Raw genomic sequence first — 24656 nt, forward strand, 5'->3', positions numbered from 1 at the left:
TTTTTTTTTTTTTGTAATGAAAACTGTCTGATTATAGTTGTGGTTTATCTGTGTTCCACCAACTTCTCCTAAAAAGTCAAGTAACAGAAACTTGAAAAAAAATTTCATTAGACATGAAGATGAGAATTCTGGGTAGCTTAGAAAGTGATAAGGAGCATAATAGAGATAGCTCTGTGGCATTTGACAGGGATATCAGGGCAGGGAAAATGAAGACTTAATTTTACTTCTTCATAACCTGCTGTTCTTTAGGATGTTCCTATGATTGCAAGCTATGGCCTCTTCATTCTCTCATCGCTTACAGCCACCTAAGGGAGAAGACATGAATTGGTAGCTGGCTGAGGACTTTAGCTGGGCATCTTGCAGATAGAATACTCTCAACTCTAGAAAGTTTTGGAAGAAGGCATACATACTTATTAAGAGATGGGATACCAAGAATGGCATAATTGTTCTCCACTTTTCTTATCTTCATGACAAAAGTATGAAGAAGAGTTAATATCATTATCATTTTTCTAGGGTAACGCTGACATAGGAGTCCCCAGTATGCATGTGTATGCAGACGTTGCAAAGCAAAATGGAGGGCAGTGTCCCATAGTGAGTGGAAAGAGCATAGGCTTTGAAGTTAGACTGGATTAGAATCCAAGCTCTGTCACAGGCATATCATCTAGGACAGGTCACTTTCCTTCTCTGAGCCTTACCTGTTAACAATGGAAGGGGTCATAACTATTGTGTAGTGTTTGGGGAGATTCAATAAGACAATAAACATGGAAACATTCCTGACAAATAGAAGAAATTCTCCCATGTTGGTTCCCTGCTTCCTAACCCTTACAATTGCACATGTTTGTGCAAAGGATTTAGTGCAAAGAAGGTTCAGGTAAAGTTAAGAAATAGCTGTCAAGGACTTGCTGTGAACTTCTAGGCCTTCTTGGTAGAGAGACAAGAACCTGGAGACCTTTCCCTTCAAGGAGCCTATGATCTGTAAGGGGAGAGGAAAATTGTGTATAAAAAACTAGTGGCTCCTGTGTAGCATAGTAGGGAAGAGAAAGATCTTCTTGGACTGGAATAATCAGGAAAAGATTTGTAGATGACATAGGAATTGATAGAAATATAGGCCATACAGGTATGTGTTACATTGTATGATATTGTTTTTATTCTAAATAGAAATGTTTTTCAAAGACTATATAATATAGAAAATTGTCTCTTTTTTGATTTTCAGTCTAGTTATCTTAAATTTGACTAATTTAAAATTCAACAACTAATAGTTAAAATACCAATATTTTACCAGAATTCTCTTTCTGTATCCTATGTATAAAACCTTCTATTTAATTTTAAAAGGAAGAGATTTAAATGATTCTTAACCATCTAAAACGACACAGTCCCTGGCCTACTCAAGTCTCAGGAATCCCAGAATGGAATGGTCCCCAGAGAAAAGCACCAGATACAGCACAACATAGAATCAGGAGTAAACAAAATGAACTAAAATTGTCTGTGTGCATAATAAAGAAGCTTGGACACTAGAGGTGTTTTAACAGTAATTGAAGAATCAGGAAAGGTTACACCTTTAAAAAATAATATGGGTAGAGAACTGGTCTTAATTATTTAATGTATTAAATGTTCTTAAAATATAAAATATCTATACAGGTATGTTTGCATGTATGTATGAATTTATAAACATATTTGTGTTTTCTTGAAAGGGGCGTTTGTACTCAGGCCCCCTGTTACTGCATCATCATGGAATACTGTGCCCATGGACAACTCTATGAGGTTTTGCGAGCTGGCAGGAAGATCACACCACGGTTGCTAGTGGACTGGTCCACGGGAATTGCAAGTGGAATGAATTATTTGCACCTCCATAAAATTATTCATCGTGATCTCAAATCACCTAAGTGAGTTTTGGAGCGAATTTTTGTTTTATTGCTTTGAATAAGGAACTTTATCAAGCACGGTTCAAGTTTTTAGACATCATATGTGAAGTTCAGCTTAAATCAGCATAGTGGATAATTCTATTTGCATGTTTCTTTGGATTATTGTTGACCAACTTACTTTCTTATGTGACAGATAGCTCCAAGCACCTGACACTAGTTTTCCCTGTGTTGCTTTTTAATAGTGCGAGTATGAAGCAAGATTCATTATTAACTGAAGTATTTACTCTCCATCATCCCAGATAATTAAAGCCAAACTTCCCCACCTGAAGGTTTGGTTTATTGTATTAAAAAAATGAGTTTCAAAAATGTATACGATAGGATAAAAATGGATGAATAAGAGACAGAGGCCAAGAAAAAATAAGAACATTAGAACTAAAGCTTGCTCACAAAATGTATGCCACAAGGTTCTGTACAATTGTTAGGGGTAGACTGTAGATTTGGCCTTTGACCTTCCTGGAGTCTAAGCAGAGTTGTGCTTAGTAATCTGTTTTCGAAATGATTCTTCGGCTATCAATAACCACTTTAAGAGGAGTGTTTATTCACTTCCCAAATTGCATGAAAGGAAGAAAGGAATTGATAAAATAGGGTATTTCCTTGTAGCTTCTGTTTTATTATTTTTCATCACACTTTAGAGAAGCAGAGAGGAATTAATCTTTTTTTTTTAAAGATTAAGATTTTTATTTTTTTATTCATGAGAGACACACAGAGAGAGAGAGAGGCAGAGACAGGCAGAGATAGGCAGAGGGAGATGCAGGCTCCTTGCAGGGAGCCCGATGCGGGACTCGATCCCAGGACTCCAGGATCATGCCCTGAGCCGAAGGCAGGCACTCAACCACTGAGCCACCCAGGCGTCCCTTAATATTTTTTTCAAAAACATGTAGGTGTAGTGCTTTCATGGTTTATAATATTTTTTTAATATCCATCATTACATCTGCTTTGATGTTGGCAAAAATTGTGTGGGGGTAGTTGCAACAAGTATCATTCATTATTCTTACTTTATATAAAAAAAATGAAGGATGCCTGGGTGGCTCAGTCAGTTAAGTGTCTGACTCTTAATTTCAGTCCAGGTCATGATCTCGAGGTTTTGAAATTGAGGCCTGTTTCAGACTGCCTGCCGGGCATGGAGCCTGCTTAAGATTCTCTCTCTCCCTCTCTCTCTGCCCCATGCCCCCCATCCCCACCCCACTCCCTTTCTAAAAAAGAAAGAAAATGAAAAAAAAAAAAAAAAAAAAACAAGGGCTCAAAGCCCAAAGTCATGGAGCTAGGACTTGAACCCAGAACTTTTAGACTCAAAGCACCTACCTGCATCCTACCTCGTCATATGAAGGTGAGGGATTCCCAATGATTTCTGTTTCCTCTCCATGGAAGACACAAATCAGTCCTTGATTAAAAACTTCAAAGCAGCCTTTGGTTACCACCACCGTTCTCAGCGGGGATCATCGTAGTCATTAGCTCACTGAACAGCCCCCTCCTTGCTTTACTTGCAAATAAACTTTATTATAGTCTTTATTCCATCTGTTCACATTCTTACACAACCTGTTGCATTTGTCATCCACTACACACATAAAAGACACGGAAGATTTGCCAAAGGCCTCTATGAATGGTTTCCTTCTTAACTCCGTGGTGCCCCTTGAGATTTAACTTTAGAGGAAGAAGTCAGGAAATGTTAGAATATATAAAATCACATGCTACTTTCTTTGACTCTTGTCATTTAAAGATTAGAGTAATAAAAAGTTACCCAATAAGGCTTTGCCTGTGTTATCAGTACTCCCCTGAACTTCCGGCAGCCTTGGCCTCTTTGGGTTCCAGGCTAACTTTGAAAAGACAAACATCAGTCTGGCTTGCAGTAAAGAGAGATTTCATTACCCGCATTAAATCTTTGGCTGTGTGACCCCAGCTTTGTTTCAGAGAAGACTTTACGTAAGTTCTAACCTCATGTGCCCTCTAGTCCTCCCCCCCATGTCCCTTCCCTCTCACCATGCCAAGAAGTCTCATAGTGAGCAGCACAAGAGAAACAGAAGAGGAGCTTCTCACGGTTTTCTTTCTAGGGGCTTATCACCTTTTCTGACTTTCATGGTGTATGATACCATCCATTCTGAAACTATGTCAGATATCCCATGATGTTTAAGTCCTTATGCATTTTCACCAAGACTAGCACTGTTAAATCAAAATTTCCAAATTATGTAAATTTTATATATCAGGTGTAAAGCTAGGGGTAGGACGTGATGAAGGCATTCTAACAGTTGTAAGCAGAGCCGTTTGGTAAGTAGAGAGCCACGTGACACTGGCAGGGAAAGAGGCAAATACCAAGTTCCTGGTTCAGAGAAGGGAGGAGAGGAATTAAGTTTTATGTTTTCTAGCCCCCTCAAATCTGATAACTCTGAATATCAAGCCTTCTTCTTATTAAAAATAGGTCTTTAGATCATTAAGTCTCTAGAACCCTAACTCATTAACATTCTAAAGTTCCAAACAGGTTATTTCACTTGAATTCAGTCCAGTTTGTAAGCATATTAATAGTTTGGATTTGACTGGTACTAGATTGTATTCATCGTTAAGGCTAGAAAAGCAATTTTCCCAGGTCACATTTCAGGTAAATACCATGAAAAGGAAAACATGACTTGCATGGAATCTACTTAAGTCTAAACCTATTCCAGCTTTCCCTTATCAACATTGGTGGAGTCCCACTATATACTTATTAGCTTTTTAATGTAAAAAATCCCTAGTGTTATAGTCTCATGTGTGATTTTAGTTAGCCATTATTTATTTTTTTAAAAAAAGGATTTATTTATTTATGATAGACACACACAGAGAGAGAGAGAGAGAGAGAGAGAGAGAGAGAGGCAGAGACACAGGCAGAGGAAGAAGCAGGCTCCATGCCGGGAGCCCGACACAGGACTTGATCCCAGGACTCCAGGATCGCACCCTGGGCCAAAGGCAGGCGCCAAACCGCCGAGCCACCCAGGGATCCCGTTAGCCATTATTTAAACAGTGCTTTAAGGATTTTTGTGTGTGTGTGTGTGTGACAGCACAAGCAGAAGGAGAGGGAGAGGCAGGCAAAGGGAGAAGTAGACTCTGCTGAGCAGGGAACCCGATGCAGGGCTGGATCCCAGGACCCTGGTGACTCTGGGATCCCATGACCTGAGCTGAAGGCAAACGCTTAGCCAACTGTGCCACCCAGACATCTGTAAACAGTGGTTTTTTTTTTTTTAAGATTTTATTTATTCATGAGAGACACACAGAGAGAGAGAAAGAGGCAGAGACACAGGCAGAGGGGGAAGCAGGCTCCATGCAGGGAGCCTAATGCGGGACTCAATCCTGGGTCTCCAGGATCACACCCTGGGCCGAAGGCAGGCACCCAACCGCCGAGCCACCCAGGGATCCCCAATAGTGTTTTAATTTTTTATTTATTTATTTATGATAGTCACAGCGAGAGAGAGAGAGGCAGAGACACAGGCAGAGGGAGAAGCAGGCTCCATGCATCGGGAGCCCGACGTGGGATTTGATCCCGGGTCGCCAGGATCGCACCCTGGGCCAAAGGCAGGCGCCAAACCGCCGCGCCACCCAGGGATCCCCCCAATAGTGTTTTAAAAGAAGTGTTTTTCTTAGTGGTTTCTGAGACTGGGAAGGGTAGAAACTAATATTTATTGAGCACAGGTGTTTTACATATCTTATCTCATTTAATTCAAATGAAAATTCCATGAAGCCATTATTATAGGCCCATAATTCCTTATCAAAAACTCTTCGAGTCATAAGATTTCAGAAAGGTAACATAGTGCCTTACCCCACACTCCGAGCAAAGTCTAGGACAGCTCTCCATAATGAGCCACAGGTAAATAAAATGAGTTTGTTTGATACAGATGAGAAAATACTTATATACCACTTTCAGAGTTTTCTGCATGTTTGAATCATGGATAAGATTACTGTGACCTGAGTTGTCTCCATCACACTAGATGAGAAAACTGGATTAGAAGAATCAGGTAACATGGCAGAGGCGACCCAGTTAGCAAGTGGTGGAGGCAGGATGAAACTAGGTGGAAAAAGCCCACCACACTGGGCGGCCTTACATGCGGGAGTGACGCTCTGTCTAGGGTACAGCCAATGCTCCCATAATGTTGGAACTCACGAGCTGAATTCTACAGGGTAGGAGGCGGCAAACTAAGTTGCCAGTTACAGTCGTGATTTGTATTACTACTAATGATCTGGATGTTCTCTTTATTTCTTTTTAAAGTGTTTTGGTGACTCATACAGATGCGGTAAAGATTTCAGATTTTGGGACGTCTAAGGAACTCAGTGACAAAAGCACGAAGATGTCCTTTGCTGGCACAGTCGCGTGGATGGCACCAGAGGTGATACGCAATGAACCTGTCTCTGAAAAAGTTGATATATGGTGAGCAGCCCAACTAAGAGGCCTTCCCACTTCCCGTATTAGCCCTTCCCTCCTTCGACACTTGTCCTTTCCCAAAGTATTCCTTCCTGTTACTCACTTGTAAGTCTCTATTATAAATCATCAGTTTTGCAGACCTTCACAGAATAGACTGACTTTCTGGAAAGAAAATTTTCTGATTTTTGATTTTTCTGATTAGACTTTTCTGGAAAATGGAAAGTTAACTTCAAATAAACATTTAGTGTAGAAGTCTTTGTGAGATATACTACATAATTCTCACCTTAAATAAAATACCCTAAACTAAGTTTACCTGGGCTTGGTCCCTCAGACCATCACTGTATATATCAGTGATGTATGTTGCGGTGATACGGTTATGTGCTGTAGAGTTACTGGAAGTGTATAATAGGGCTGCTTGCCCTTTTATCATGCATCCCCTATGAGCTATGCTGTTTTTGGTTTGTTTGTTGTTGTTGTTTTTTGCCTTTTAAAAATACCCACTTTTCCTTTGAGATTACAAATCTTTACTATTAATTGTCTATTTCCCCGTAGTCACTTTTCTTCCGTCCTTAAGGATGGCTACTAATAACTCTTAGGCTAAAAACCAAAATAATAGAATATGTTAAAATGACATGTAACACCAGAGTAAGATAAAGTAGAAATGGGGGATCATTTGTAATTTGGATAATTATCACCAATGCATCCTCCTTTGGGATTATACCAATTATGTTCCCAACAGAAATGTGTGTTTTCTCAGTCTCACCAACAAAATGTGTTAACTTTTTGGATTTTTGCCAACCATCTAGGTAACACATGGTATCTTGGGTGCTGTTTTAACGTGGGTTCCTCTTATAAGTTACAATGCACATTTTTTCATATGTTTACAACCCATTTATAATTTATTTGTGAGCTATTCTTATCCTTTGCTTACCTCTCTGATCTTGATTCTTATCAATTTATAGAAGTATTTTATATTTTAAGGAGATTAGTCTTTTGTGTATAGCCTTTTGTGTATACTTTTCCTATTTTGTTATTTTGTTTATGGTGGAGTTCTTTCTCCATGCTAGATTTTTTTTTAAATGCAATTTAACTGATCAATGTCTACGTTTGTAGTTTTTGGATTTCATAATTAGAAAGCTTTTGCCACTCCAAGATTAGTAAAAAGAAAAAAATTTTCCATGTGTTCTGTCAGGGTTTTATGGTTTCATTTTTTTCTTTTCACATTTGAATTTTTGATTCATTTGGAATGTATCTTGATGTAAGATGAGCTATAGGGACGTCTGGGTGGCTCAGGGGTTGAGCATCTGCCTTTGGCTCCAGTCGTGATCCTGGGGTCGTGGGATTGAGTCCCCCACAGGGCTCCCCGCAAGGAGCCTGCTTCTCCCTCTGCCTGTGTCTCTGCCTCTCTGTGTCTCTCATGAGTAAATAAATAAAATCCCCTCCCCCAAAAAAGATGAGCTGTAGATTTAATTTTTCCCCTAGTTGTCCCAATAGCATTTCCTGACTAGTCAGTGTTCCTCACTGTTCTGGGATGTCACTTCTATCATATACTCAAGCCCTGTATGTATTTGGCCTATTTATGGATTTCTGTTCCATTCCATTAGTACGGCTGTCTATTCACTTGCTAGAGTTAATTACCAAAGCCTTATAATATTTCTTAATATCAAGCAGTATTGGTTACCCCTCACTGAATTTCTTTTTCTTAGTTTTCCTGGCTGTTTCTGTTCTTCTTATGGCAGTATTAGAATTTTGAAACTGGGCATATATTTGGCTAAAAATTAATAAAGAATTCAAAACAAACCTGTATTTCTGCACTGTCTTTGGTACCTGTACCTGGTACTACTATAGGTCTTTTGGAGTGGTGCTTTGGGAGCTGCTGACAGGAGAGATTCCTTACAAAGATGTAGACTCTTCAGCCATTATTTGGGGTGTTGGAAGCAATAGTCTACACCTTCCAGTTCCTTCCACTTGCCCTGATGGATTCAAAATCCTTATGAAACAGACATGGTAAGAAATCTATTTCTTCCAAGATTCTTTTACCTTCTTACTCAAAACCACATTTAAAATTTCTCTGAAACTACAGGGAGGTCTCTGATATGGATTTGAAGTGAGTCACCTGGTTAAAGCCTGGCAGACCTGGAGTTGTTGATAAATAAAAAATTTGGTATATCCTGAAATAGTAGGCCTTAGTAAATGATAGCTATTATTACTTTACTAGTCCTAAGGGGCTACTATTATCAAACACTGATCCTGGAGATGTACATTTTAGCATCACAGGTATCTCCTAATTACATTTTCCTTTTGCTCTTCAGTATGTGAGCACTGCCTGAGATATAGCCATGCACGAAGCCAAAAATGCTTCTTATAAAGTAGAATAAAATCTTTATGTTCCTGGACACAACCTCTACAATGCACAAGCTGTGTTTTTTTTTTTTTTTTTTAACTTGTAGGCAGAGCAAACCTCGCAACCGCCCTTCCTTCCGGCAGACACTCATGCACTTAGACATCGCTTCTGCAGATGTTCTTGCCACCCCACAAGAAACCTACTTCAAGTCTCAGGTAAGTCTGGAAACTTTCTTCCACTGTGCAGAACACACAGCCAGGGGACCCCCAATGAGAAAGAGAAACTCTTAGAACCATTCTGATTTTCATAACAATTGTAGAGCTCTAGTTATTGTGAAGTGGTAACTTTGCTACCTCACACAGAGGAAATTTTGGACTTTTCTAAATACTTAAGATACATCATTATCTCATTTCAAACTGAACCACCCAGGTGTCCCTCAAAAGTCTTTTTTTTAATTTTTAAAGATTTTTATTTATTTATTCATGAGAGACACACACACACAGAGAGACAGAGACATAGGCAGAGGAAGAAGCAGGCCCCTGCAGGGACCCCAATGCGGGACTCAATCCCAGGACCCCGAGATCACTCCCTGAGCCAAAAGCAGACCCTCATCCACTGAGCCATCATGATCTCATTTCAAAGGAACGTGTGTAAGAATGTCATCCTCATAGTGGTGAAATTGTTGAAAAGAGGAATATATTTGAATTAGATTTATTGCTGACCAGGGCACCTGGCTGGCTCGGTTGGAAGAGCTTGCAACTCTTGATCTTGGGATTGTGAGTTCAAGCCCCATGCTGGGTGTGGAGATTATTTAGATTAAAAAAAAAAGTTAAAAAATAATTCCTGCCAACCTTCATGAAAGGATTGCTTCCCTTGAAAGCAAAAATCTAAAGTACAGAGGAGGGATGTTAAGTATCAGAGAGAGCCCACGATAGAATTAGGCCCGGAGAGAACATTCACTCTAATTCTATGTGTCACCTATTAGTATCAGATAAAATGTAATTTAATGAATCTGTTAGCCTTTACTGTATTACAGGCCATTCCAGACTTATGGCTTACAACATTCATATAAACTCCCTTAGAACTATTAAAACTATTGCCTATCTATTCAAATATGTGTAAGTATGGATCACCAGAAAAGAAATCTGTCCAATCTTTTTGTGTTGGTTAGAAAAGCAGTTTTTGGTAAGAGTACTAAGCCACAAGCTATTGAGGTAGTATAACTTTATGTACTTGGGAAACTTCAAATTTGAAACAGATTTTACTTAAATGCTCCCAGAATGTCACTTCTGAAGCCAGTGCCACATCTTCTGGGTACCTACCATATGCAAAGCACTGTGTAATGCAACGAAGCATCCACATTCGGTATCCTCATTTGTACTCACTCAATTTAAGACTCACTTTTACCAATACATGCAGCAGTAAAACCAAACTCAGAAAAGCCTCTTTTGGAGCAAGAATATGAAGGGAGGAGGTAGGGGAAGGGAGGAAAAGGAAAGGTAGGGGAAAACATTACACTGGACATCTTTTAATATTAATTATTTCACATTTTTCTCCCAACATAAAATTTTACCTCTCCTTAAATAGCCCCAAATCTGCTATGCTTGCTAGTTCCTAGAATTATTTCAGATACTTATAAACTCATTTGTCTCTGGGTCTGAAATTCAGACTCTCTCTGGCTACTGATAAAGTATTTATGAACTAGCTACTGAAGTACTAAGAAAAGCAACAGACTCAAGTCTAACCCTTGCCCTGTGGTCTTGGGTAAGTCACTAAAATTCTCTAAACCTCAAGTGTGCTCATCTAAACAGTGAAGATGGGATCCCTGGGTGGTGCAGCGGTTTGGCGCCTGCCTTTGGCCCAGGGCATGATCCTGGAGACCCGGGATCGAATCCCATGTTGGGCTCCCGGTGCATGGAGCCTGCTTCTCCCTCTGCCTGTGTCTCTGCCTCTCTCTCTTTCTCTCTCTCTCTCTGTGTGTGTGTGTGTGTGTGTGTGTGACTATCATAAATAAATAAAAATTTTTAAAAAATAAATAAATAAATAAACAGTGAAGATGATGGTATCTTCTCTTCCTTATGGAGTTTTTAGCTCGAATCAAATGACAAGATAAAAATGCAACTGTATTGGAAACAATAAACTGCTCGATTTTAAGATATTATTCACTGCCCAGGAAGCTACAGAAATTAAGCCTCCTTTGGGCTGTTACATTCTGGTGAACTCCCGAGATGGCTAAGGTAGCAGCTGGGGAACTCCTCCCCCCAATGCTTTGACTTGATGCCACCCGAATGGGGAAGAGCTGATTGTTTAGCACCTGGTTTTGCTTTCCTGCTGCACCTGAGGCTCCCCCCTCCTCCTGCCAGCTGATAAAGCCCAGTCCGCATCAGTTACCGACCAGTGGTTAGCCATGGGTCTCCACTTTCCTAAATTTTTTTTAATTTTTATTTATTTATGATAGTCACAGAGAGAGAGAGAGAGAGAGGCAGAGACACAGGCAGAGGGAGAAGCAGGCTCCATGCACCGGGAGCCCGACGTGGGATTTGATTCCGGGTCTCCAGGATCGCGCCCTGGGCCAAAGGCAGGCGCCAAACCGCTGCGCCACCCAGGGATCCCGGGTCTCCACTTTCCACCAAAACTGGCAGTCAAGGGCAGCCCCAGTGGGGCTGATTTAGCTCATTTAGATATTCTCGATATCTAAAACAACTGGCGGTCAAGGGCACTGCCAAGAGCCCCAAGGACTCCTTCCTGAGAGTAATTGCTTCAGCTGTTTATCAGCAGTAGCACTCGTAAAAAGATGCAGCATATACAGCACAGATTTCACTACAGCATTCAATTCGGCCAAAGCTACTGCTTCATTCCTAGACAGTAACCTATTTCTCCAAGTAGGCAACTATTGCTTCTGGTATTCAATTGCATTTGACATCAGTTGTCGTTGCCGTCGTCGTCTTCTTCTTCTTTTGGTGAGCACTGTGCCCAATGTGGTGCTTGAACTAAAAATCCTGAGATCAAGAGTTAGGTGCTCTGCCAACTGAGACAGCCAGGTACTCCCAGCATTTGATATCAGTTGTTAGAAAACATTTTAGCGAGGCCCCAGCTGCCCCCTGCTAGGTGGGTCATGTGCCCTGCTTCTAAGCTCTTCCACCACCACACTCTGCCTTTCCACCATTCTGATTCCCTCTTGAGTACCACTGCGACCACCCAGAAATTCAGGAGCTGGGATTGCAGACACATTAATGTGTTCATTATAGGGACAGAGTGTGCTGCTTAAGGGGAATCTCATCATGGGGCTCCTGGCTGGCTGAGTCGAAAGGGCATACAACTCTTGATCTCAGGGTCATGAGTTTGAGTCCCACATGGGGTATAGAGATTACTTAAATAAATTTTTTAAATTTAAGAGAAAAAAAGACGATTTCATCAGGAGCAAGTAGGTCAGTAGGCAGAGGCTGGGCACTCACGTGGGAAGGCAGTAAACAGAACTCCTGTGCCAGTCAAGGGGACTTGAATTCTAGGTCTTTTCTGATTCAGAATCTCTGATTTCCTGCTATTTAGCCCCCCAACATCCTGCTTCTCTATTCCTCCAGCTAGGCTGCAACTGGCTCAACTTCTCTTTTTCCTTTTTAAAACTCATGGTAAAATATGTATAATACGAAATTTGCCATTTTCAAACATTTTGAAGTGTACAATTCAGTGGCATTAATTAAATTCACAACATTGTGAAACTGTCACCACTGTTTCCAAAAGTTCTCATCACCCCATTAAGCAGTCATTTCCCATTCCCTCCTCCCCTTAGCCCCTGGTAATCTCTCTTCTACTTTTGGTCTCTATGAACTTAGCTGTTCAATCTACTGATTGAATAACTGGAAGGCTGGAGAAGACAAAAACCTTTTAAATGGTGTGGCCTGTCCCAGGCCTTATCTAGGACATAAAAAAGATCCCATTAATGGTAATAACCCAAGTCTCCCTGGATTTTTCCCTTACCTACTTACACAGGGTTTGAATGCCTTGTGAGCCACTCCCTACTCCCTCCCTTCCCCCCTGACATGCATTTGTGGGGGGATCCCCAGTGAAGAGTGGGGATCTCAGTAACCTCATAGTAACATCTGCTCTGTTTTCCACTGACTGGCCAGACACAGCGATCTCCTATCTAGTATCTGCTAAGTATTACTTTATGGGTTGCTCTGTTTTGTGCTACAAGACATTAGGCCCAGCTGGCATCCATTGGATGCTTCCATAACCTAAGGCACTGCCATCACCCACGGGGAGCTGCCATTTCCTTCTGTAACTAAAGCTCTGGATTTCTCAAGATTCCAGAGCTATGCATTGTTCTGTTTACACCAATGAACTCTTCCTTTCTCTGTTGAGTTACACTTTGTTAAAGGTAACAGAGCAGTGCTGGTTATGGCCTAATGTTTTACAGATACTTTAGTGAAACAATAGGAGATATACCTCCACTCCTATGATGGTAGCTTTGTTATAGATCAGGTTCATGCAGGATTCTTTCTTTTTTCATGCCTTATTTTCTCTCAAATTGGCTTCCAGCCTACCCACCCTCCATTTCTTCAGATATGCCCAGACATGTCTGAGCTGAAGACTAAGTGCAAATTGGAACTCCTATTATGTAAAGATTCTAAGCATATGGGATGGAACTCCAAAATTAACATCTACCAATAACACCATAGCTTTGGGGAAAATACATTATTAATCAGGACCTGGTGTTTGCCTACGTATATCCTGTTCCCTCTTCATGGGGGGGGGGGGGATTTCTCTTTGGAAATAGACTTTTTTAATAGGTTTCTTTTTTTTTTAATTTTATTTATTTATGATAGTCACAGAGAGAGAGAGAGAGGCAGAGACACAGGCAGAGGGAGAAGCAGGCTCCATGCACCGGGAGCCCGACGTGGGATTCAATCCCGGGTCTCCAGGATCGCGCCCTGGGCCAAAGGCAGGCGCTAAAACCGCTGCGCCACCCAGGGATCCCTTTTAATAAGTTTCTATCTTCAAAGGGTTCTCTCTAAATTCCCCATTCCCGTAAACTAGGTATCAGCAGATTTATTTCCTCAAGAATAAAAAAAAAAAAAAAAAAAAAAAATCTGTTCTAGGATATCTGATTCCTGACCACCAGAGGGAGATATTCCTTTCCTTGTCCCTTCTTTAGGTATTGCGCTAGGGCCTACTAATAACATTTTTGCACAGAAGAGGGCACTTTAAGGCCCAAGCTTGGCCCCTTCCCTAATCCATTTTTGGTCTAACAACTCTTGATTGTCAATCTTAGGCTTCTTTAAGTTCAAGTATTCTTACTTATTCTTACTTACTTACCAAACAATGGGCAGCACATTCTGGATCTGACTTTTTGGTGATGTTGTTTGGCAGGTTTTGTGCCCAAAAGTCAACTGACTGAGAGAAATGTTTCTCCAGTTGTCAGTCGATATATATACATGAAGATCTTGCATATTATAAACAGATAAGAAAGATGATCACTTTCTAAATAATTGCAATATGATTTCTTCTATAAAAGTAAATGACTAACTGAGCCTGGGTGGCTCAGTTAGTTAAAGACCTGACTTCGGCTCAGGTTATCTCAGAGTCTTGGGATCAAGCCCAGATTCAGGCTCCCTGCACAATAGGAATTCTGCTTCTCCCTCTCTGTCTGCTGCTCTCCCTGCTTGTTCTATCTCTCAAATAAAGTCTTTAAAAAAACAAGTAAATGAGAAACAGGAAATTTGGGGAGAAACCTCCTGTAATTTCACAATTACATAAGCATAACTTCTCCCATGATCTAGAGAAATAATTTTAAACATGAATCTAAAGGTAACAGGATAGCTCCAGAGGAAGAATATATAATTAGAGGCATTTAGTTATACATCTAGCCTTTACTGGAAATTATCTTAATCTCATTAGCTTCTTGGGATTGTAGTTTATATGCAATTTGAGGAAATGTCTCCTTTAGCTATTTTCTAGAAACTGCCATATTCCAGCAGAGGTTTCTCTACTCCCTAAAATTTAGGTAAAATTGGCCTGGAACTCCATGCCTTGTGGAATTTCCAGTGTCCTAACACTTCTGTGAATTCCTAGGAGATTTATAATTTCATGGTCACTCTCACTCTGCCTTTCTAAAATTTTTGGGCTTCATCCCTGCCATCTTGTGGTTCTTTCTCTCTCCTGTTGTTGGCCCAAACATGAAGTTCAGCACCTTTCCTCGATATCTAAAAAGACAAAACCACTCATTCAAAGGTGAGTGTTGGAGACTTTACCAAAGGTTTAGGAAATTGGAAGAGGCTTATATTTTGAACAACTGAAATCACATATTAGGTATTCATCCTCATTCTAAAAATTTTGTCAACCTACTAAACTGTCTAGCCATACTCTTTCTCCTGCTCTTTCTCGTTTTCTGTTCTTTCCCTCACTCCCAAATTCCTATAGAATTCCCTATATTTTTTTCTCCAGGGCCAACTGTTCATGCCCCTTGCATCTTCTACTTCAAATATTTTTTTCCAAGATATTTTCATAAACAAAACCTAAGAAGAATTCTGGTGCCAATTATAAACATGATCATATTCTCTCTGGCACATAATTATACCAAGTGGTTATCAGAACTCCTCCTTTTGGCCAGGACATCTCAGCCACCATCTTCACTTAAAACTGAGCTCTCTTGTTCCAGAGGTGATGGCCAGTATGCCAGCTGTGATATTTCTGGTGGTCAGTACAGCAAGGAAACTGGAAAAGAGATGGCACCACGTGGAACTAAATACAGAAGATGAGATCATGGTGTGTGGGTTGGGGGGCACAGATACAGGAGCATGAGATATTTTGCTATCAACTAATATTTATTGAACATTTATTCTGTAAGGGTCTTCAGTAAAAGCATGCAGAAGGCAAAAATCTTGCACCTGATCCTATGGTTACATCAGGGACTGAAACTCCTAAAATATTAACAAAGTCCAATTTATCCTCATCCAGGCTGAATGGAGAGAAGAGGTGAAAAAACACTTTGAGAAGATCAAAAGTGAGGGGACTTGTATACACCGATTAGATGAAGAACTGATTCGGAGGCGCAGAGAAGAGCTCAGGTGTGCTGCTCTCTCCTTCTCTACCGCTTCTCATCCCCAGATCTTCAGACACAGGCAGAAACTCTCTTTGGGAATCACCATTTCACCTTCTATACACCTTTCACCTCTGTTTATTATGATTAATTCTCTTTAAAAGGCACCCCAAAAGTTAGGCCTCCCTTACCACTGTCCTGTCCTCCCCCTGCATCCTTGTTAGCCTCCTTTATCAGATCTCTGCAGCCAGTTCTCCTGGAGCAATACTGTTTCTTCATTCAGTGCCTATCCTAGGTAGGAAGGTAGCACTTTATAAGACATAGGTCCTGATCTCAAGATGCTTATGCCTGATTAAGGGGTACGAGTCATAGACATAGATAACCATATAGGGTCAGGAGCTCAGCATTAATTGCGTATTTCCATTAACATGAGTTATTGAGTATTTCCATAACATGAGTATTATAGTGTATTCTCATTAAGATGTTGTCAGTGCTACACAGACAAAGGCTTCAAGTTATACACAAATCACATTCAGAGTTTATCTGTATCACCCCCACCCACCCCACCCCACCCCGCCCAGCTATTCTGTATGGCTGGATGTGGCCCCTAAGGATAAGCCAAATGAAAGCTTGAATTTCCCATTTCCCACTCCATCTTGTCTGAGTCTTTACATCAGACAAGGGATCCTTAAATTTAGACGGCCCTCAGACAAATGCGTTTGAAATAAACTATCCCGGTTCTTATTTCATTAGAGCTGTTCTTTGGTCTGCCCCAAGGTGGCCAGCTTCGCTGATCCTGTATTTTCTTTGATAGGCATGCTTTGGATATTCGTGAACACTATGAGAGAAAACTTGAGCGAGCTAATAATTTATACATGGAACTGAGTGCCATCATGCTGCAGCTAGAAATGCGGGAGAAGGAGCTCATTAAGTATGTACCCAGACTTCTGTCTGTCCTTCCTGAGTTGGGTCTATCGATCAGCCGAAATACACTGTTCTGTCTTATTGCTACTACTCAAAAGTAACACGGCAGATATTTTATTCATTCACCTACTATGCCTTAAGGGACATGCTGTGCACAGGCCCATCCCCCCATGAAGTTTCAGTTGAGTAGGCTTGCCGCAGAGCTTGTTATAGAGATATGTGCACTTGACATATATCAAGTTTGCAACTTCACCCTGACAAATGGCCCCAGGAAGGGGTCCTCATTTCAAGAAAAGTTTGGTGTAGGTAAGTGGGAGCTTTTTTGCCCACTGGGGAAATAAGGTGGCTGATGAAAGTGGCCTAAGGTATTCTTGACAATGACAAGGAAACCCCGTGGTCTTGACTAAAACAACAACTAAAAATAAATGGGTCTTCTATCATTGCATTATGTCTCTCATGAAGTATGTTGGATGAGGAAAGGTCAGTCCCGGAGTCCATCTGAGAGTGGAAGAGCACAGTGAAGTCAGATTAATTGAACTGAGCATCTTTCTTCCCCCTTTTTAAACCTGAATAGTAGCGTTGTTATTCAAATAATGTGTATCTGTTAAGTGTGACCAGCATCTGTGAGTGGAATTAGCCTGTGAAAAAGTTCTGCCTACCTTTTCTGTCTGCGGTGACTGAGATGTGCCTTTTCCTTTCATTCTGCAGGCGTGAGCAAGCAGTGGAAAAGAAGTATCCTGGAACCTATAAACGACACCCTGTCCGTCCAATAATCCACCCTAATGCCATGGAGAAACTCATGAAGAGGAAAGGTGCGCCTCATAAATCTGGGATGCAGACCAAACGGTGAGATACCTATGCCAACCTGATATTCAGAGAAATAGAAAAATACAAAATACATTATTACACAATGGTATATTCACTCTGTAGCTTATCATTAGCACACTTGCTTTTAAATAAAACAGAGTGGAAAAGTGAGAGAATGTGTCGTGAACTCTAGGAATCTAGTTTTTTACTCTCTGAGACATAGATATTTACTGTTTTAGCATGGAACAGTGAAAAGAGAAATAAACTGAGGGCCAGGCAGATGTGGATTCAAATCCTGGCTCTGTCTATTATAATAAGCCATATGATGTGGGCTATGTCACTTGACCTCTTTCAACACCATGGGTAAAATGGTCTAAGGATTATACATGAGATTTCTTTTTCTTTTTTTGACCTCTAGTATACAGAGTTTGGTTAATCATAATTCTTATTTTATGCAACATTGGTCCATGTGTGTGCCATTTTTATTCATTTAGTTATTTTTAATAATGTAATAAGTGCCTGTAAATCCACCACCAAAAACAAATGCAAGGGCTTTGATACTTGTGTATACCTAACAATGTGGAGCCCCTCATTCTATTCCTGCATGAGATTTCTGTGAAGTTTAAATAAGATAAACATGAAATCACCTTACAAATCACAGGTACTATAAAATGAGTTTTTGAGTAGTTTTTTTTAAAGATTGCCCTTTCCTCTAATTACAATGCATTTCCCTTATATTAGTTTAATCTTACAATGTTCTAACAATCAGTTTTTATTATCAAGCTCTACTAGATGCCCATTCCTCCCAAATAATGAAGAGTGGACTCTATCCCAGCCACGCTAATGTAAAGGAAAGAAATGTCTCAAAACCTGAGGTGTAGACCCAATGGTCTCTACTGCAAAATGCAGTAAGAATAAGGGTAATGACAAAATGCAAACCAAGAATGTATTTTAAGGCTTTCAGAATAGTGGCCATTCTACTATAGCATGACTAATATAAATCTAAACTACTAAAGAGTAATTACATGGATTAATTTCAATTTTGCTTTTACTTACCACCCCTGATCACCTTCTAGTCAAGTTCTGAGAAATTGTTTGCAGATGGCACCTGGCACAACCCTCAGTGGATCCCAACACCTCTTTATTTTGATGTGTCAATCAGGGAACAGGGTGCACCTGCTGGCTCCTCCCTGCATTCTGCTACAGTTAGCACTAAGAACTTCAGAGGAGAAAATACTACTGCTCTATTTTTCAAAATATGAGTTCATGTTTACTTTTAATTTTGGCTCTGAGAAATATGTTTGGAAGAGTTTGCCACCACCCACACAAGCTAACTGAACTCATCCAGGAAGACGCCCTAGAATGGGTCTTTGAACTGCAAAGAGTTCTGCTCTCAATTGATTGCCCCTGGAGGATTTCAGTTTCAAATAATTTAGAAAGTCCAGTGACTAAGTCAGAAGTCCAGTGACCTGTGAGGAGATCAGAGAGTAAAAACCATCCACCATCCTTTGGTCTAGATGTCAATGTGGGTTCAGTTGGGGACTAAAAAGAAGAGAATCAGAGTTCAGTTATGGATACACCAAGCCTGTTACAAGCGAGTATAACCCAATACAGTAGTCTCAATACCTCATTATGAGGAGAGGTTGGGAACGGGGAGAGAACTATTTCTTCCCGTTGGAGACTTGGGTTCGAGTTATGAGTTCTGCCATTTACTTCCTTTGTGATGGACACAAGCCAACTATCCTCTAGTATCCTTCAGCATGCTTATCTGTAAAATGAATATCGGAAAATGAATAGTGGGAGACAAGTGTGTTATATATTATAAAGTGCTTTGTAAACTCTGAAGTGCTGTACCATTGTTATTCTGTGATTTTTGCACTGCCAGGTTCAATAAAGGCAGCCTTCAGCTGACTTAGGACACTTTCACCTCAGCTCTCTTCTAGATCCCACCATAGCCAGTCACTGTGTAAGTAGATGTCCCCACCTGGGCCTTGGAGGGCTCTCTTGCCTCAATCAAAGGCCCAGGACCACCTTAATCCACATATTTTCTGTGGCACAAGTTGCCCAGCTGACTGCAGAACCATGAACCTGAGACCAGAAGGTGCTCACAGCAGCACAATACTCTGCCCAACCTATCATATGCCAGTATTTCCTGGAACTTCTGTGCTAAGACAAGCCTTTAACTATTCTCCTGAAAAAGAAGAAAAACCCATCTCCTACAGCCTGATACTAATTTCCCATGAGCCCCAGATACTCAAATGTGGTCCTTGGTTCCACATTATCTGAGAATGTGTTAGAAATGCAGACTCGGGCCACATCCCAGACCTGACCTCCTCAACCACTTTAATAAGCCCCAAGTGATTAGTAGGCACCTTTAAGCTTGTCCTCTGACTCTCCAATAAGCCAGACTGGGGATTAGGAGAGACTTCCTGTCTGGATTCTCCCAGTAATGCACTGTGAGACGATGAGCCACTCTGAGCTTTGGATTCATCAGTACATAAGGTAGAGGTGGCACTGTGGTTTTCAAGCAAGGTCTGGGACACCCTAGAGCTTGCAGAGAGGTGTTGGGGATTATTGCAGAAGTAGAAAGGACGAGAAGGGACGAGCCCTGCAGGGAGGGGCTTCTGCTCTTCCACCCCTCTTCAACTGTTTCACTATATCTGTGGGAGGAGGAAGTTTGAGATATAATAGGCATATAACATTACCTTAGTTTCAGGTGTACAAGATAACAATTCAATATACATATATATTATGAAATACCATGATATGTCTAGTTAACATCCACTCATCACCATAAATAGTCATATTTTCTTTCTTGTGATAAGAACTTTCAAGATCTCTTAGCGACTTTCAAATATACCATATGGTACAGCTGACCCTTGAACAACAGAAGTTCAAACTGCACAGGTCCACTTATATGTGAGTTTTTTGCAGTATAGTACTATAAATGTTCTTTCCTTTCTTTTTTTTAAGATTTTATTTATTTATTTTACAGAGAGAGTGAGAGAGCACAAGCAAGGGAAAGGATAGAGGGAGAGGGAGAAGCAGGCTCCTAAGCAGGGAGCCTGATGCAGGACTCTATCCCAGGACACCTGGGATCATGACCTGAGCCAAAGGCAGACGCTTAACTGATTGAACCATCCAGACCCCTATAAGTATATTTCTCTTCTGATTTTAATATTTTCTTTTCTCTAGCTTACTTTAAGAATATAGTATATACTTTTTTTTTTAATTTATTTATGATAGCCCGGGCCAAAGGCAGGTGCCAAACCGCTGCGCCACCCAGGGATCCCAAGAATATAGTATATAATATAGTATATAACATATACAAAATAAGTGTTAATCAGCTGTTATGTTATCAGTAAGGCAGCTGGTCAATAGTAGGCTATTATTAAGTTTTTTGGAGTCAAAAGTTATACCTGGGGGTGCTTGGGTGGCTTAGTCAGTTGAGCATCTGCCTTTGGCTCAGGTCATGATCCAGGGTTCCTGGAATCAAGCCCCATGTTGGGTTCCCTGCCTACTTCTCCCTCTCTGTTTCTCTCCCCTGCTTGTGCTCTCTCTCTCTGTACCAAATAAATAAATAAGATTTTTTATTTAAAGAAGGCTATATCTGGGGATCCCTGTGTGGCACAGCGGTTTAACGCCTGCCTTTGGCCCAGGGCGCGATCCTGGAGACCTGGGATCGAATTCCGCGTCGGGCTCCTGGTGCATGGGGCCTGATTCTCCCTCTGCCTGTGTCTCTGCCTCTCTCTCTCTCTCTCTCTCTCTCTCTCTCTCTCTCTCTGACTATCATAAATTTAAAAAAAAGGCTATATGGATTTCTGACTGTGTACATCTTTCAAGGGTTAACTGTATATATTAACTATAGACTATAGTCTCCATGCTATATATTACATCCTAGGACTTACATATTTTATAACTGGAAGTTTGTACCTTTTGACCTTCTTCATCCATTTCACCCATCCCCCATCTCTGGCAAACCCCAATCTGTTCTCTTACTGTATCTATTTCATATACTGAGTTTCTCAAAATTTATTTGAGAAAAGGATTCTGTTGTTAAAAAAAAAAAAAAGTCCTCCAGTTCTGTAATCTGAAGATTTATGTCTGTTTGGCCCCAAAGAAGGAAGGAAATAGTGGTGCTATCTGGTATCCTCATCTCTGCCTATACCAGTCCATCAGTTCAGATGGACTGAATTGTTTACCTATGCACCCTGAAATCAGTATGTGTGAGGTCTACCGTCAAGCTTTGGCTTGCTCTTGCACATGATGTGCATGATCAGCCCGCAGTGAGCACTGGAAAACAGGACTATGAGAGGAGCCAGGACTCTGCTGGGCCACTCCTCACAAGCCCTTCTCTTGCTGGCTCTGCTCAACCTCCTAGGCTCTATTATTTCCCCCTCCTCTGTCCTCACCCATTTCCCCTCCTTCCTTAAATATTTTTGAGTACAAAGTGTGAGCAGGGCTTCCTGCTACTGTCCCTCCCATACACAGATGGATGGACACAGTCCCAGACCTCAAGGAGACCATGTCTAGACCAAAGTCCCTGAACTTAGCCTCTTGCCTAATTAATCTGAGGTTTCCTTCTTTTGTGCCAGACCCCTGTGATTTATGATCTTCCGTGGGATCTATCTAAATTCATCATCAGACAGATTTCTGATTGTGGGCAAACCCTTGGCTCTGCTTTGGCATATTGGCACCAGGCTGATAGCTGAGGTTGTGAGGAAGAGATCAAGAAACCTGTAGGATAGAATTAGAATTTAAAGGGGATTGGGGGGATCCCTGGGTGGCGCAGCGGTTTAGCGCCTGCCTTTGGCCCAGGGCGTGATCCTGGAGACCCCGGATCGAGTCCCACATCGGGCTCCCGGTGCATGGAGCCTGCTTCTCCCTCTGCCTGTGTCTCTGCCTCTCTCTCTCTCTCACTGTGTGCCTATCATAAATAAATAAAAATAAAAAAATTTAAAAATAAAAAAAAAGGGGATTGGGTACCTCAGCTAGTAAGGCATAGAATAAAATCCAGAATGAATGAAGGAAATCCTTTATAGGTTGACATCTAAGTTGTTTCTACTTTCCTGCTATTTTAAACTATAGTATAACATAACATCTCCCACTATACATCTTCCTTTATCCATTGGATAAATCCCTGCATATAGGGCACCTGGGTGGCTCAGTGGTTGAGCATCTGCCTTCAGCTCAGGTTGTGATCCTGGGTTCCTGGGATCGAGTCCCACATTGGGGTCCCCGCAGGGAGTCTGCTTCTCTCTCTGCCTATATCTCTGCCTCTTTTTCTGTGTTTCTCATGAATAAGTAAATAAAATCTTTAAAAAAAAAAATCCCTGCATATGTGACTGGCTGTTTCAAAGGGTGTGCATATTTTAAGGTTTAGGTTATATTTCCTCGAACTTGAATGTGTTTTCATATGTTTAAAACCAAATCTTTTCTTTTCTCCCAGGCCAGATCTGTTGAGGTCTGAAGGTATCCCCAGTACGGAGGTGGCTCCCGCCGCATCCCCTTTGTCCGGAAGCCCCAAAATGTCCACCTCGAGCAGCAAGAGCCGATATAGGAGCAAACCACGCCACCGCCGAGGGAGTAGCCGCGGCAGCCACAGTGACTTTGCAGGGATCTTGAAAACCCAGCCAGCCCAGGACACTTCACCCCGTCCCACTTACCTACACCAAGCTCAGTCCCAGTACCCTTCCCCCCAGCACCACAGTCCTCTGCAGCAGCAGTACCAGCAAGGCCCTCCTGCCACATCTCAGAGCGTCCATCCCCGACTGGGTATGCACGGACAGGACATTGCCGCCTGCGCCAACAACCTGCGGTACTTCGGCCCCGCCGCGGCCCTGCGGAGCCCACTCAGCAACCACGCTCAAAGGCACCCGCCCGGCTCCAGCCCCGACCTCATCTCCACAGCCATGGCGGCAGACTGCTGGAGAAGCTCTGAGCCAGACCAGGGCCCAGCCGGCCCCTGGGGCTGTTGTCAGGCTGACCCATATGACCCCTGCCTCCAGTGCAGGCCGGAACCCTGTGGGTCCTTAGACATACCCTCTGCTGAGCCAGTGGGGAGGAGCCCCGACCTTTTCAAGTCACCAGCACACAATCCCCTCTCGGAAAATACCCAAGGTTCTGAGAGAATGGAAGAAAAGGACCTCAAAGGCTGTAGGTCTGCATCATCCCTTGGCATGCCTCATCACACCACCCCCACCATGCTACCTCGAAACACAAGGCCCCTGCAAAAGGTAAGCAGTCATGACAGCAGCGGCTCCACAGCATGTCAGAAGCCGTCGTGTTGTGCACACTAGAAAACCTACATTACGTGTCCTTTTTGTGAAAGGATGAGATGACAAAAGCATAATCAGAAGTCTCTTTGACTTTAAATAATCACGCCACACTGCTTATGGGATAGATTAGAGACTGCACTTTGGGAACTGTTGAACCAGAGGACTGATTCAACTGTATCTCATTTAGAAGTAGATAAATAACCATATAGTAGGGATATGTAATCAAAACTAGAACTAGCCTAGCCTAGTCCTGATGGGTGTTGCAAGAAGGAGGGATCCCATTATAAAACAAGTTGGAAACCATAGTATTCTCTGTCCCCTTTTAGAGATTCCTAGTGACAATCAACAAATCTTAGGCTTTAAAAAAAATCCTACAGTACCATGTTTAATCCGGCATTTCCTTCACCTTTTTGGCCACAGTGGCTTTAAAAATAACATCTATTAATATCCCATGGAGCTAGCTTTCTTCACAATATATTTTGGATAGGCGCCTGGCTGTCTTAGTAGGTAGAACATGAGACTCTTGAGCTTCAGGTCATGAGTTCAAGCCCCACGTTGGGTGTGGAGCCTACTTAAGAAAAAAATAAAATATTTTTAAAACCAATATATTTTGGAAAACACTGCCTTTATTAATAACCATCATGACCCAGAGAGGTCTCTATCACTGAACCTGTTTCTCTCCTCCTCACCCATTGGCTGCCTAGGGTTTATTAGCTTGAAGATAATCTACCATAGTAGTTAAGAGCATGAGCCTGGGAGCCAAACAGATCTGAGTTCAACGCAAGGCTCTTCCACTTAGAACCTATATGAACACTGGTGTCCTTGTCTATAAATGGGGTGAAGAGCAGACCCTGCCTCATCAGTTGATGTGAAGATTAAATATGGATTAAATGAATTAATACATATAAAGCATTTAAAACAGGGCCTGGCACATAACAACATTCCGAAAATGTTAGCTCAT

General features: G+C 41.6%; 1 protein-coding gene across 4 annotated transcripts in view; it reads left to right on the top strand.

Annotated features, from left to right (window-relative positions):
* MAP3K13 (mitogen-activated protein kinase kinase kinase 13) overlaps window positions 1–24656 on the top strand; it is a 168347-nt gene that overhangs the window by 136233 nt on the left and 7458 nt on the right. For all 4 annotated transcript variants that reach the window (XM_055307722.1, XM_055307726.1, XM_055307724.1 and 1 more), the window contains 8 exons: window positions 1692–1883; window positions 6151–6309; window positions 8152–8310; window positions 8754–8862; window positions 15605–15714; window positions 16501–16617; window positions 17319–17456; window positions 22867–23653. In XM_055307722.1, the coding sequence (XP_055163697.1) occupies window positions 1692–1883; window positions 6151–6309; window positions 8152–8310; window positions 8754–8862; window positions 15605–15714; window positions 16501–16617; window positions 17319–17456; window positions 22867–23653 (1771 nt within the window). The remainder of the gene's footprint in view (window positions 1–1691; window positions 1884–6150; window positions 6310–8151; window positions 8311–8753; window positions 8863–15604; window positions 15715–16500; window positions 16618–17318; window positions 17457–22866; window positions 23654–24656) is intronic.

Source organism: Nyctereutes procyonoides, unplaced genomic scaffold (assembly GCF_905146905.1).
Source record: "Nyctereutes procyonoides isolate TBG_1078 unplaced genomic scaffold, NYPRO_anot_genome, whole genome shotgun sequence".
Classification (NCBI taxonomy): Eukaryota; Metazoa; Chordata; class Mammalia; order Carnivora; family Canidae; genus Nyctereutes; species Nyctereutes procyonoides.